This window comes from Zonotrichia leucophrys, chromosome 1 (genome assembly GCF_028769735.1).
Source record: "Zonotrichia leucophrys gambelii isolate GWCS_2022_RI chromosome 1, RI_Zleu_2.0, whole genome shotgun sequence".
Lineage (NCBI taxonomy): Eukaryota > Metazoa > Chordata > Aves > Passeriformes > Passerellidae > Zonotrichia > Zonotrichia leucophrys.
The window spans coordinates 72,945,420-72,958,409 of NC_088169.1; the positions used below are offsets into that span (position 1 = coordinate 72,945,420).

General features: G+C 39.1%; 1 protein-coding gene across 8 annotated transcripts in view; it reads right to left on the reverse strand.

The window, feature by feature from the left end:
* Positions 1–244: 244 nt before the first annotated feature.
* The window catches only part of ZMYM2 (zinc finger MYM-type containing 2), an 88,340-nt gene continuing 75,594 nt past the window's right edge, over positions 245–12,990 (reverse strand). For all 8 annotated transcript variants that reach the window (XM_064717788.1, XM_064717781.1, XM_064717772.1 and 5 more), the window contains 6 exons: positions 12,409–12,577; positions 11,343–11,494; positions 7,336–7,450; positions 6,131–6,382; positions 5,640–5,760; positions 245–3,059 (listed from right to left, as the gene is read on the reverse strand). In XM_064717788.1, coding sequence (XP_064573858.1) covers positions 2,867–3,059; positions 5,640–5,760; positions 6,131–6,382; positions 7,336–7,450; positions 11,343–11,494; positions 12,409–12,577 — 1,002 coding nt within the window. In that variant the 3' untranslated portion in view covers positions 245–2,866. The remainder of the gene's footprint in view (positions 3,060–5,639; positions 5,761–6,130; positions 6,383–7,335; positions 7,451–11,342; positions 11,495–12,408; positions 12,578–12,990) is intronic.

The following is a 12,990-nucleotide window of genomic DNA, read 5'->3' on the forward strand; positions in this document are numbered from 1 at the left end:
CCTCAACAGCCAGGGTGCCACTCCAACTCCTCTTAAGGAGGAAAGTGAGGGCAGGTTTCTTACACACATCCCCACCTGAAAGCCTGTGTAGAGCAGAGCATCGTATTTTGTCCTGCGCAGCATAAAATTCATTGACATCAATCTTATTCTACTCCAGCTGCTGACAGTTCTGCCAAAGGGAAAAAAAAAGGATTTGCCCTGAACTCCTAATTACTATAAAATTGCATATCTTTATTTTTCCAGGACTAAGGTATTTTATTGCATTTTGCATCACCATTCAAATTTAGGAATAAAATGCATACATCGAAGCATGATGCAGACTTGACTGCAATATATCTGCAGTTTACAACGTTCAATCTGAACACATGAACCACTCAAAAAACATTATTGCTGATGATGGAATAGCTCCATCTTCTGGAATGAAAGTTATTTTCTTAACAACCATCTTTACATTTCCAACATGGATCTATGTGTAAAAATGTTTATTTCAAAACCCAACTTGGTTATTTTTAGTGATGGCAGATCAATCTTGGGTAGAAAATGGAAGGAATTTTACAACAATAATGTGGTTTCTGATAAAATTTAAGAAGTATTACTTATTTCCCCCCGGTGCTGAAAATGCCTACAGATTGTTCAACATGCCATACTAAAGACTGACCTTACTATTTAAGAAATAGCTGTAATCTGACTTTGATAACAAGAATTTAAAACTCTTGCTGAAGACAAAACACTCAACACATATACTTAACTTTCAGTTTCACATTAAAGGTTTGCAGTTTTACAAAAGTGTGTTTGTCATTAAACACAGTTATAATCAGGGAGCAATTGAAACCTCTGCTGAAGTCCCTGAAGTCTGAGCTATAGAGAAGGGGCTGCAAGTGATCCTTACTGCTATTTATCAAAACACTTAAAAGTTATGTTTAAATGCAATATTTCAAATTTCATTTAACACAGGTCATTAGTAACGATCCCCATATGTAAATTTAACTTGTGGTCAAGTCAGGTGTTAAAAAAGCAGGAGAGACCAGAACAAAACAATGACTCCAGTTCCTGATTTCATCCCTTTTATGTGTCATGGGCATATTCTATGGCTGCTGTTTGAAAAAAACAGGTGTTAATGAACAAAGTTCTCAAGTATTCACTCACAAAGGGAAAGGTGCATTGAAGCTGCTGGTGACCTACTCACTGGTGCTGTGTTGTGTTTCTTGATTTCACAGGAAGGGTAACGCCACCAGAAAGAAATGAAAAATTAAACATGTACATTTCCATCTCCATTGGAAATAGTGGTATATCTAAAATCAATACATACTCACAGACACACCAGAATAGCAGAAATTTAAATGAACTTGTTTAACAAAACAAAGCAACTGAAGCTTTATTTATCTATATAGAAAGATGCATCCTTATGTGCATTCTTTTAAGCTAAGGAAAATGAAAAAGCCATGCAGCCCTTGCAAGAAATAAATCCTCAGGTGGTAATATATATACATAGAAAGTTTCTCCTTTAGTAGATGATTCCTCTCAACAGATAATTAATGCCATTTAGGAGAGACTTAAGCTTATGACTATTTTATAGTAGAATACTCTACTACATTTTTTCAGTACAACAGCAAAACCATTGTTTAAACCACCATATTGTTTGTATTAGTTAAATAAGAGCAAGTAACAGAACTTAAGCAGTTAAACATGTATCTGGAAATCAGACTACTTAAGTAAAGTAAGCACAAGGAAAGGATATAGAGCAAATGAAAGGATTTTTCTTCAAGAAAAATCATCTTTCGACTTGTTGCAACTTCACATCTCATATGGCTTTTGAATGGAGGCATTAGTTAAAAGAATCTTTCCGCTCATAGTCAAGTATTGACTGTATTTAAATACAGCAATGCAAGGACAAACAAGTTAAAAATTTAGCATACCATATTACTTCATGTAATATGGCATAGAACCCCTTTCTATAAGGCTACAAAGGACAAATTTACATTAATATGAGGTACTGGCATTTATGATTGGAAAAGTAAAGATGAAAAAAGGATTATACAGCATTGTCATCAGACATCTCTTTTTTTCCTTTTCCTTTTTTTTCTTTGAGGGGCTTTTGGTTTTAGTTTTCCTTTTTACAAAATAACGTGTCTTGATGACCACATGCTCTAAGCTTATATTCACTTATTTTTACATATCTATTTTATTTGTAGGGGCAATTGAGAGAGAGTCACAAATAACGAAAGGACACTAAGGTTTTAATAAGGGCAACAAAAAAGTGTTTTCACCAGAATAGATTCACATTACAGTACACCAATATTGACAGCATTCTCTTTTATCTATTTTTGGTACATAAGATGGAATCTCTCTACATAACCTTATAAGGCTTCAGTAACTAAAAAGTAAAAAACCTATTAGTTTACAATTCATTTAAAAATTCTGAAAGACACAGCAAGTTCTAAACTTTAGTAGTGCTACCCATACACAACCATCTGGTTTCAGAAGCCATTAAAAGAGCCTCCTCCAAGGGAGTTTCCAACAGCAGAGTTGTGCAACATGGATGTATCTTACTACGGGGGGAAAAAAATTACACATGGCACATTCTCATTCATATTTTGCAATGTAAAAAGTTACAAACATACCTAATCAAATAAATAATAAAAAAAGAATCTGAAATGTGTTTGTTATGTATTCTAAAACCACTACGCAGAATAATGGAGACTTACACTCACAAACTATTTACATGGTAATACCCGGGTGAGGGTACACACTGCTACAAAACTCATAAAACAAAGGGTAAACTTGAAATGTTTTCCATAGTAAAGGTCTAGCAGCATGACTATATCTAATGCTGTTTGTTGTCTTTGACAGTTTTTGGAAGTTCGTTTTAATCTATGTCTTCGTCCAGTTCATAATTGTCTTTATCATAAATATCTTTTACTAGAAGAACCCGTACAAGCATGTTTTCCAAAGTGTTGCGGTCCAGCGAGGTGGCAGTGTACCAGATGGGGCTCTCTGCCGACACCGAGCACTCTGGCTGCAGATAGAACATGTCTGTCCTCTGGTTCAGATTCTGTGGGCTGCCAGCAGGAAAACATAGCGGGTTAGAAACAGCCTCACAGGACAAAACAGGACATTGGCAGCTCCAAAATCTTGCACAAACACAATTCTAACTGCACCTAGGCAAGTTACCAAAAAAACCCCAAACCAACCAAAACAAAAAGAATAATGAGAAATGTGGTCTTGTTGACAGAAGGAGTTTGGGCCACACCTTGCCTGGTCTGGCCCGAACCCAGCCAGTCCCACACCTGCAGAGCCCCAGATGCTTGGGACTCAGCAAGCATGCAAGAGATCACAGACTCTTCAAACACCTGCACATCCAGGTCTTGCTAAACCAGAAAGTACTCTCCATGATTTGCAAAGAGACCCAACACTAATTACACCAATTACATCAATAATTGCTCACACAATTGTTGGCTGATGTGGCTACCTCTTAATGTAAAGCCTGGGGCTCCCTTGAAAAGCCAAGGATGGTAGTTCTGAGATGCAGAGAAGTGTAAGCAGCTAAAATCTCTCCTCCTCCTGTTTTATTTAAAAGATTGGTTGTTAGAAATCTTAATCCCTTAATTCCTTAGCTGCTATATTATAGAATTACATGCAGCTCAGAGACATCCCCTAAGACACTAGAGAAGACTCCTTTCAGGAAATCCTAGCAGTTCATCCATTTAGGCAAGTCTCAGAAAAGAATTTTCAGTTCTGGATGAGCAAGTGATGACTCAAGCTCCCTCCTTCACAAATACTGCAGACTTCAGGAGTCAACTATATTTCATGTTTCTTCAGTAAAAATAAGGATTTTCACCAGCTCACCTTCCCAAATTGCTTGATAAGGTTTCAGGTGTTGCTCTTCACCTGCTGGGGTGATTATCAGATTGTTTTGTTCTCATGTAAATCAGATTAAGAAGTAAAATATGGTTGTTTAAAATAGTCTACTAATTGAAATATTTTAACGTCCTTCCTACTTGCTTGAAACAACTGTATTTTTATAGCAACGAGCAACCACAGAATCACAGAATCAATCAGGTTGGAAAAGACTTCTGGGATCATCGAGTCCAATCTGTGGTCCAACATCTCCATGTCAACCAGACCATGGCACTGAATGCCACATCCAGTCTTTCCTTAAGCACCTCCAGCACCCTCCTGGGCAGCCCATTCCCATGTCTACTTACCCTTTCTGTGGAGAAATTCCTCTCTAATGTCCAACCTAAACCCCCCACCAAGTGCAGTTTGAGACTATAATGAGACAATAATACAGTCCTTCATAGCTGTGAATGAAAACATCCTGAAATTTCAACTATACAGCTGTCCACTGGTTGCCAAGTATATTTCAAACAGCTGGCATTACCTAAAATTTTGCAATAGTTTTCACAGTGTTTCAACAAAATTAAGTAGCAGAACCAGGAGAAACAGTCTGCTGTTTTAGTTAACAATGGTGACCAACATCTGCAAGACAGCATGGCTTGAAACCACATCATAACTGATGCTCCAAATGGGTTTAAGAGCATTCTTTTCTCACAAAGTTGAGATATTCCTCCTAAAGAAAAAAAATTATGTGGTCTCTCCCCCAGTGATTGTGTAACTCAGTCCAAAAATCCAACTTTGACTTTTTAATGACAAATCCTCCCCAAATCATGAAAGTAGAGAAAGTGAAGGCCAAATCCCCCTGCAACAACCAGGATCAACTGAATTTTTGAAAAACAGGTGGTTGCATTAACAGACCACAACCTCTTGTTTACTTGTTTCTCTCTATAGCATCACGTGCTTGTACTTCTGCTGATGCTGTGTGTGAGCTCCTTCTTCACCTTTCAGACCATAATGCTGTTTCCTAACACACACTGGGTCTCATAATTTACTGTCTTTTATATACCAGGTGATTTTCTTTCTTTGGTATCATTTGCCCTCATTTCCCTTAGAGCTAAACAAAACATTAAAAACAGTCACTTGAATGGCTGTTACAGTTAAGGAAAAGTACTTTCCAAGAAATCTTGTTTTCAAGCTTCCAAAACACTTAGCTAGTAAATTAATTTTTTTAAGAGTTGCCTAAGCTTTTTTTTTCATGTAATAAATTCTGCTTCCTTCCTTCCTGCACAATTAATTGTAGGGATTGGATGGAAACAATCTAGTTCTACATACTGGATTACTGCCAGTAGCCATTTTCCTACAAAGTATTTCAAACATGCTTCCATACTGGGTACCTCAAAATCATCTACATTCCAGATGCCGGATAGCTCATAATGAAGCAAATCCATTGTCTTAACCCAATTCTTAGTGAAGAGATGGGGACCTAACAAACAAACCTCTCAGTAGCAAAACTCACCAGAACCCTTGCTGGCAGTTCTCTGCAGAGATGGTTGGTATTCCCAGGTAGGAAAATTGAATTGTACTGTTATTCCCACATGGCGCCCTTGACAATTAACACTGAAGTACTCCCCTGCTCCCACACTTAATGTCCAGGTACAGAAGTGGAGATTTCATTTAGGTATTTTTCAGAAGATTTCAATCCATTCCCTTTGCTTGAGCACATTTCATGTTGCATCAAAACAGCTCCTTTCTGGAGCTGGTTTACTCTAGACCCTGTCTGTATTAGCCTGTATCACACTTACCTTTTAGACAGATAGCACTCAAACATTTTCACAGGGCATCTAGCTGGATCAGATGTGTTTTCAATTTGTTCAAATACTGGCACATCATCTTCATGTTTCCTTTTTCCAGTAGCAATTTTATCTTTAGGAAGAAAATTAACAACATCTAAGCGATAACTTGAAGTTATTTTACGTTTTTCAGTAAAATTCCCCATAAGCAACCCACCAAGCACCACGAGGTGGTTACCACAACTGTGCAAATGTGCACACTGGAAACGCCACCCACAACCACAGCAAAGTCACAGCATTTCACATGGAGACCAGTGGGCTCAAATCAGCTCAGAGACCCTGAGTCCCCATGGACCACACACTCCAATCAGAGTTGTGGGAGCTGAGAGCTGCTAGACTTGGTATGCAAAGGCAGAGCTCTGGCTCCTGGCCAGGTGCCCAGATGTCCCTCACCAGAGCCATGTGGATGCTCCTGCAATACCAATTTTGAAATGCCTTAGTACCTTCATTGTCAGCTCTGCACAGGGAAGACACTTGATATCGAAGACAAGCTTTGCTTTCCATTGTTAGAGGATTTTTCTTCCACTGTCTAAAAACAGTGCCAAAAGAAAGTCTTAAATGCTGTTCCACTGTTTTCAGGCCAAAATATTTAGTGTTAAAGTAGAACAGAGTATTCAAAAGAGCAACAGGTGAATGTGATCCTAGCTGTTTAATCCTCCAAAGGTAATCTTCTTCAACTCGAGAGAATATTGATCCTTGGAAAGAAAGAATAGTAGAGAAAACACAATGGATCAGCCCATGAACTGTCAATGTAAAAAAAAAAAATCAAGTTTTTTTACTAGGAAATGCAACAAAATTATCATGACAGAAGCTGCTGATAAACTTATTTATTTTTATTTATTTTCATATCCACACTCCCCAAACCCACCTATTAAAGACACTTGCTGAGACAGTCAATGGGAAATCTCAGTACAGGCTATTTCAGAGAGAGCACATTTTTGTTTAGTTACAACAGTATTTCTGACATGCAGCTCTCTCATGCTGTTTCACAGAAATTAATGTTCAATGGAGTAACCTTAATTCCATCATAAAAGGCATATTTTTGAGTTTATTTTATTCTGCTCATGTTAAGGCCTCCAAACACTGTACCTTCTTCCTTCTTATTATTAATGGATATCTCACTTGGAAAGCATTCCTGGACCATAACAGGATGCAGGAAGGGCCCAACACAGAGGCTCTCTGGGCTGGGAGAGCCATCTGGATTAGGAGGACTCTCTCCCAGCAGAGTCCTCCTAATCCAGGTGAGAAATTCTAAAGTACATCAATTGTTAGCCCTGCCTACACATAGCGCAGCACCTGCCTGCCTGCTTCCATCTGGGGGAAAAAATGGGCAAAAAAATAAGTTCAGCTCTGGTAAAAACTACAGGTCAAAGAGCTTTTTTTAACTTTCTCTCCTAAAGATGGGTAGTAATTTTTAAGTGAGTGGCAAAAACAACTCTTGTAGCGTGGATTACTCAGAAACGAGACAAATAAAAACAGGTAGAGTTTTAAATTAAATCTTAGAAGACACATCTGTAATTCTTCATCACCTGCTATTGCAATGCATAACATATATCAACATATATATATATATATATATATATGTGCATGCTTAAGAATACATAACTTTTAAGAGATGAAAATCATACATGACCAAAAAGAAAATTACCATCTGGAAGTATGCTTGGCTGCCAGCTTCGAAGGATTTTATTTAATTCCTGTTCAAACGTCTGGTAGATGGGATCAATAAATATGTTGTCTTTCCGATTACTCCTATATAAATACTACAGAAAAGAGAGAGACAGAGTATTTACAATTCCAGATTAGAACAACTCCTGTGCTACAGGGTTTTCTTTTTTTTATAACTTTGCAAGTGTTGTACTGAAAAGCAGTATCTAAAAATAAAGCTATGCCGCCTTTCCAATATCTAACAGGTAACAGTTAGTTCCAATATAATTGTATGTTGTAAATTTCTAACTGGATATGAATCCAGTTAGAAATGAAATAGTTTAATTACAACTAATATTTTTCCCCAAGATTTCCAGTGCGCAACATTGTATCAGTGAATGGGGAGTCATTAAAAAAAAACCCCAAACCACAAACTACTAATTTATCCTTTCCTACACCTAGGCCTTCAAAAATACCCAAAACCAACCCACATTTAGCAAGAATCTGCCCTTTTTAATGTGAACTCCAGACAGTAACAAAGCCATCTTCAATACAAAAGTGGGAGAAAAAAACTCACCCATATATTTGTGATAATAATATACAGCAATGGTGCAAGGCACTGGCCTATTCTGCAATCTAATTATCTTACCCTCTTGACCTTACAGACAAAAATTCTTTTGAACCTTTACCAAGAATTAATGGCTGAGGACTACTGTTTGACATTATCATCTCTGAGACATTTCTAAGAAAGGGAGGATTGCCTTCTTAAATTTCCCACTTCAGTGTTATCTTTGCAAGAACATGCCTGTTAGTGAATACAATAAAAGTGACAGACAAAAAACACATTTGCTTCTGGAAATGACACCTATTTCTTGAAACACCATGCTTGAAATCACATTAACCACAACACTGATAGGCGATTATGGTTCAGTACATCCTAGCCTCCTTATCTTTGCACTTAATTTTATAATAGAGGCAAATGAATGAATACACTTCCTACAGGTTTTCAACATTTTCATTTAGGCAACTATCTTATATGGCAAGTTTAACTCCTCAAAGCACAATATTCTCTCATATGTGCTTGTTTCTATGTACACCAGTTTTGATTTCATAAAGCAATCCGAAGCCAGATAATACATAAGCTCACTGTAAGCTTCATGGCTTCTCCTTTCCATTCCCTGGCACATTTTTCCACCACATATTTCTCTCGGTTTGCATTAAACACTCACACTGAATACTGGCAGTGAAAATGAAGACTGAAAACTGGTTCAAAACCAATCCACACACAAGCCTGTGAGAACTCAACTAAAAACAGTTCTTCCTGGTTCAGAGTAACTGTTGACTAAACCCTGGCACCCCCAGCTGAAGCCTGAAGCTCCCCTGAGCACCAGAGGGTCTGTAGAAGGATGATGTGCAGCAGGACAGACTCCAACCTACCAGCCAAGCCTGCAAACCTTCATTCCCAAACCCTACAGGGGCAGCATGAGCACAAGCCATTCCCAGCTGAGAGGAGCTCTGCTGTGACTGCAGTGCATGGCAAGGAGCTGGATGTGCCTCTGAATCCCACAGTGGAGGAGAACAGGCTGAATCACCGTGCACAGCGATTTTGTTTGTCTGACCTTCAAACATCTGCCAAACTCTGGCAGCCTGCCCAAACAACCCCATTCCCAGACATACAAAAAACTAGAAAAAAAATCCCAAACCAAATCCCAATTAGGGACCAAGAATGAAGGCCATGATGCAACAAAGGAGCTCTGCAGGCTAACACCTTCCTCTAGACGAACCATCTCCACTAGATGCCTGCTTGACCATGCAGCAACCTTTAATTCTAAGTGTGTTATCCTTCAGGATCACTACTTTAGAGCTATCAAAACCATTACGGAAAAAACATTACTTCTGTCTGAAAGCAGAACAATTTCAGCTGTAAATTAACCTGAACTGAGAAACTGCACCATCTGACTCAGGGACTGGTTTCTTGGAACAGATTTTACAGTGCTTCCTTTTGGAAAAAGCTGGTTTACAAATTCAAAAAAGAAAACAATCAACTTAGGACTTGAAGACTCCTGGGCTCAAACCACATTCTATCTATGAGGAAAAGCTCCAAACTGAGTATTTAGCCAAAATGAGTGCAGTAATGCTGGTGAAAGGGGAATGCACTTTTTTACTAGCCTATGGTTCCTACATCCTCTTCCTTTGAAGAGAAAATTTACTCTAAGATAGCAAAATATTATGATATTTGGCCCAACTGTATCCTTAAATGGCATAATTTCATTGCTTTGAGCTCCTTCCAAGTTCAACAAAGCCAATACCTTTGATGCAGTAGTAGACAATTTATTCTCTTTCAGGGTTGGGGTTGTCTGGTGGAAAGGACCAAGCAAATTCTAGAAGGCAATGGAGTTCTATTGTGCATTGTTACAACTGCATTGCATTTAGTAAATTTCTAACTGGATATGCCAGTTAGCCACTAGCTTGCTTAAACATGTTTCTTCAGAAGGGTGGTAATATTTGCCCCCAAATATTTGCCATTTGCACACAGATGATGGCTGCAGCCCTTCACAGCACATGTTTTTGTCCCTCACTTGCTGTCTGCCTTTGTGAAATGCAAACTCATCAGAGCACAGTACATCTTCCTACCAGTCTGGCCAACAAATCAGGGCTGTTCACACTGCCTGAATTAAATCCCAGACACAAAATATAGGCAGTAAAATGACCACATGTTGCTTCACTAATGTTCCAGCACTGTGTATGTGTATTAGACCTCATGATAATTGTGGCTGCCACACAAACTATGGTTCTGAAGAGCTGAAAAGAAGATATTTTACACAACTAGCTTTCATGACTGACAAAATAGACAATGTCATAGGTACAAAGAGAAAGATTAAAAAATACTGTTTGAGTTCCATTATTAAACACATACTTCCCTCTGCGTACTGTTTATCTGCTTAAGATGAGTATTTTCAATTCAACAGAAAGGTACAGAGAGACAGTGTATCATGCAAGTGCAGAAGCAGAAAGCTAGCTGAATTTGAAACACACCTTATAGCAATATTGACTAAAAAGCCACTGACTAAAATCAATGTTTGCTTCTCAGGTTTCAACAATGAGGCAAAGGTAGCAACTAACTCTTTATTTTTGCATACTTGCAACACAGGAAAATTACTACTTTATGACTTACTTTTAAAATATTTCAATTTTTAAAATTGTTACTTGATTCAAGACTTCTGCCTCAAGTATGGAACAGTTTAAGTAGAACTGCAAACCCTGTGAGCAGCTTGCTTTCCACATCATACACACCTTCTATTGCCTTTTAACTTGAATGAAATTTTCTGTGCTCTCAGCTCTGAACACTGCTTATTTTGCCTATGTTTTGCCTTATGTAGCAAAAATTAAGACAGCCTTCCCTGCTTAAAAAATCAGCTGTGAAACAGCTTCTCTAATTACCTAGCAAAAGGTTACTGCCCTCACATCCACTACATCCAACCTGACCCCTTCCCATCTTGCTGAGTGTAGGACAGCCAACACAGCAGAGTTTCCTGCACTCCATCCTGCCTGGCCACAGTCTGCAATACCCAGTAAATCAGACCCTCCCCAAAAGACACCTAATTTAGGTTGTTTCCTCTATATGCTAAGGAACTGAATTAGTCAAAGGCTTAGAGATCATGCCTTGTTTCATTCTGGTTTTACACTGGACATCTTTAGCAAACAAAATGAAGCACAGCATTTGAGAAGACTATGTAGTTTTTGACTGGGTTAATTACTTGCTTTAACCCAGCAAGAAGCTTAAAATTATTACAATATACCCATGTGTGTTTGAGCTTTCAGGGTGGGACTGCAAACTCATTTCCTACATAGACAGCTCTCTACAACACGATTACACAGCAGCCTGATCACAGCCATGTATAAAGGGTAGCTCCTAGCCAGTAAATCCATGTTATCTCCACTCTTCTACTGAAATGGGTTACAGTCAAATCAGCAGCTCCATTTCCCATCTCTACAGCCTCTACTAACCTCCTGAATTCCAAGACACAGATAATAGATGCTGTCAGGTGCATAGTTCTCTCCATTAGGCCTTCGAATTTCATTGACAAAATGTGTCAACCCATAGTTTAACTCAGCTGAAGTATGTGATAATAGATCTTCCTTTAATTTCACAGACTTTACTGTAAAATAGAGAAGAAATGCTACATTATACAACAGAATTGTCACACAGTGAAGGTGGGATGGGGTACTTTTTGACTGGAAACTGGGAATCTGGCTTGATGTCCTCTCCATTAACCAATGAATGAGACTAAAATGTACTAAGCAGTTAAAATGTTAGGTCTGCAGTAAAACAATCAAGGTTCCCACAGTAATGTCTAGTTAACCAAATGCAGTAACACCTGCTAACAAATGTACTGTCATGCACAGCTCAGGATGACACAGAGGCAGCCCAAGATGCTGAAGTGAAGCCAGTGGTGTAGAGGGGCACCTTCAGGGGAAACAGCAGTTTCCAAAGACCCAAGAGCACAACACAAGGGTGCTGAGATGCATGTGGGAGCTGAAGAACAGCAGGAGTAGCAGCAATTCCCTTCTTCCCATACAGTACAAATGTATACAGAGAGGAGAGCTGCAGAAAGAGCAGCATGGCTCCAGGGGATCAAAGGCCACCTTGTGCCAGAGCTCCACAGCCAGGTAATCCAGCCTCAGAGGAAGATCTCCTTAAGGACAAAGAGTAGGAGGATGTCCCTTCTTTGCCATTCAGAAGCCCAGAAACAGTGTGAGCCCTGAAGTGAGTTAGAATATGAGGAAAAATAGGATACGAACAAACAATTAAAATGGTCGCAGAAAATCAGAATAGCCAAGAAGGTGCTGTCCTAGCTTTCGTGAGAAGTGTGAGACCCAGCATTTTGAACCAAACAGGAAAAACTGGAAGAAAAAGTTTGGCAACTCAGTGGTAAAATAATCTCAGTCATGCTGGAAACATTAGGGACATGAGAAAAATTCGATCAAAAATTCCAGCTGAGAATCACACAAAAAGCAGGTCAGAATCCCTAGCAGGTCAGAATGTGGATGGCAGCCTTTTGGCAATACTTACTCGATTTCAGTTCCTCTAGCTCTGGAAGCTGTTGGTCTGTGTGGCGGGACTTTACCCAGTGCTTCCAGGCGTTCACCCCGTAGGCGTATTTGAAGGGAAAGCTGCACTCAGAGTTCTCGGAGCTGTCATCGTGCGCCTGGTACTCCAACACGGCTTTCCTCTTCACCCCCTGCCACGGCAACACAGGGTAAGGCACCAGCAGGGACACAGCACCTGGCACGGCCAAAGGGCAAACTGCACCCCAGTGCACTCACACAACTCCAGCGTGTCCATACGCAGGGAGCCGAAGGTGTGACAGATCTGTGTCACAAGGCTCCACTCCTCAAATGAACCCTTTGCCAATGGAAAAGGCAGCACTGGATCCAGATTAAAGCATGCCTAGCAGTGCATATGTGATAATATCCAGTGCATAATAGCAAAAGCTATTTTTTTTAAATATTTTTTTACTATTATTTTTTAAATATTTTTTTACTCCAGATTTGATACTAGAAAGACCCATTTATTATCAGAAAGCTTTAGTAGAAGTTGGCTGTTTTTTTTAAAGCTGCAATATCTACTGCAGTTATTGGAAAAAAACCATTT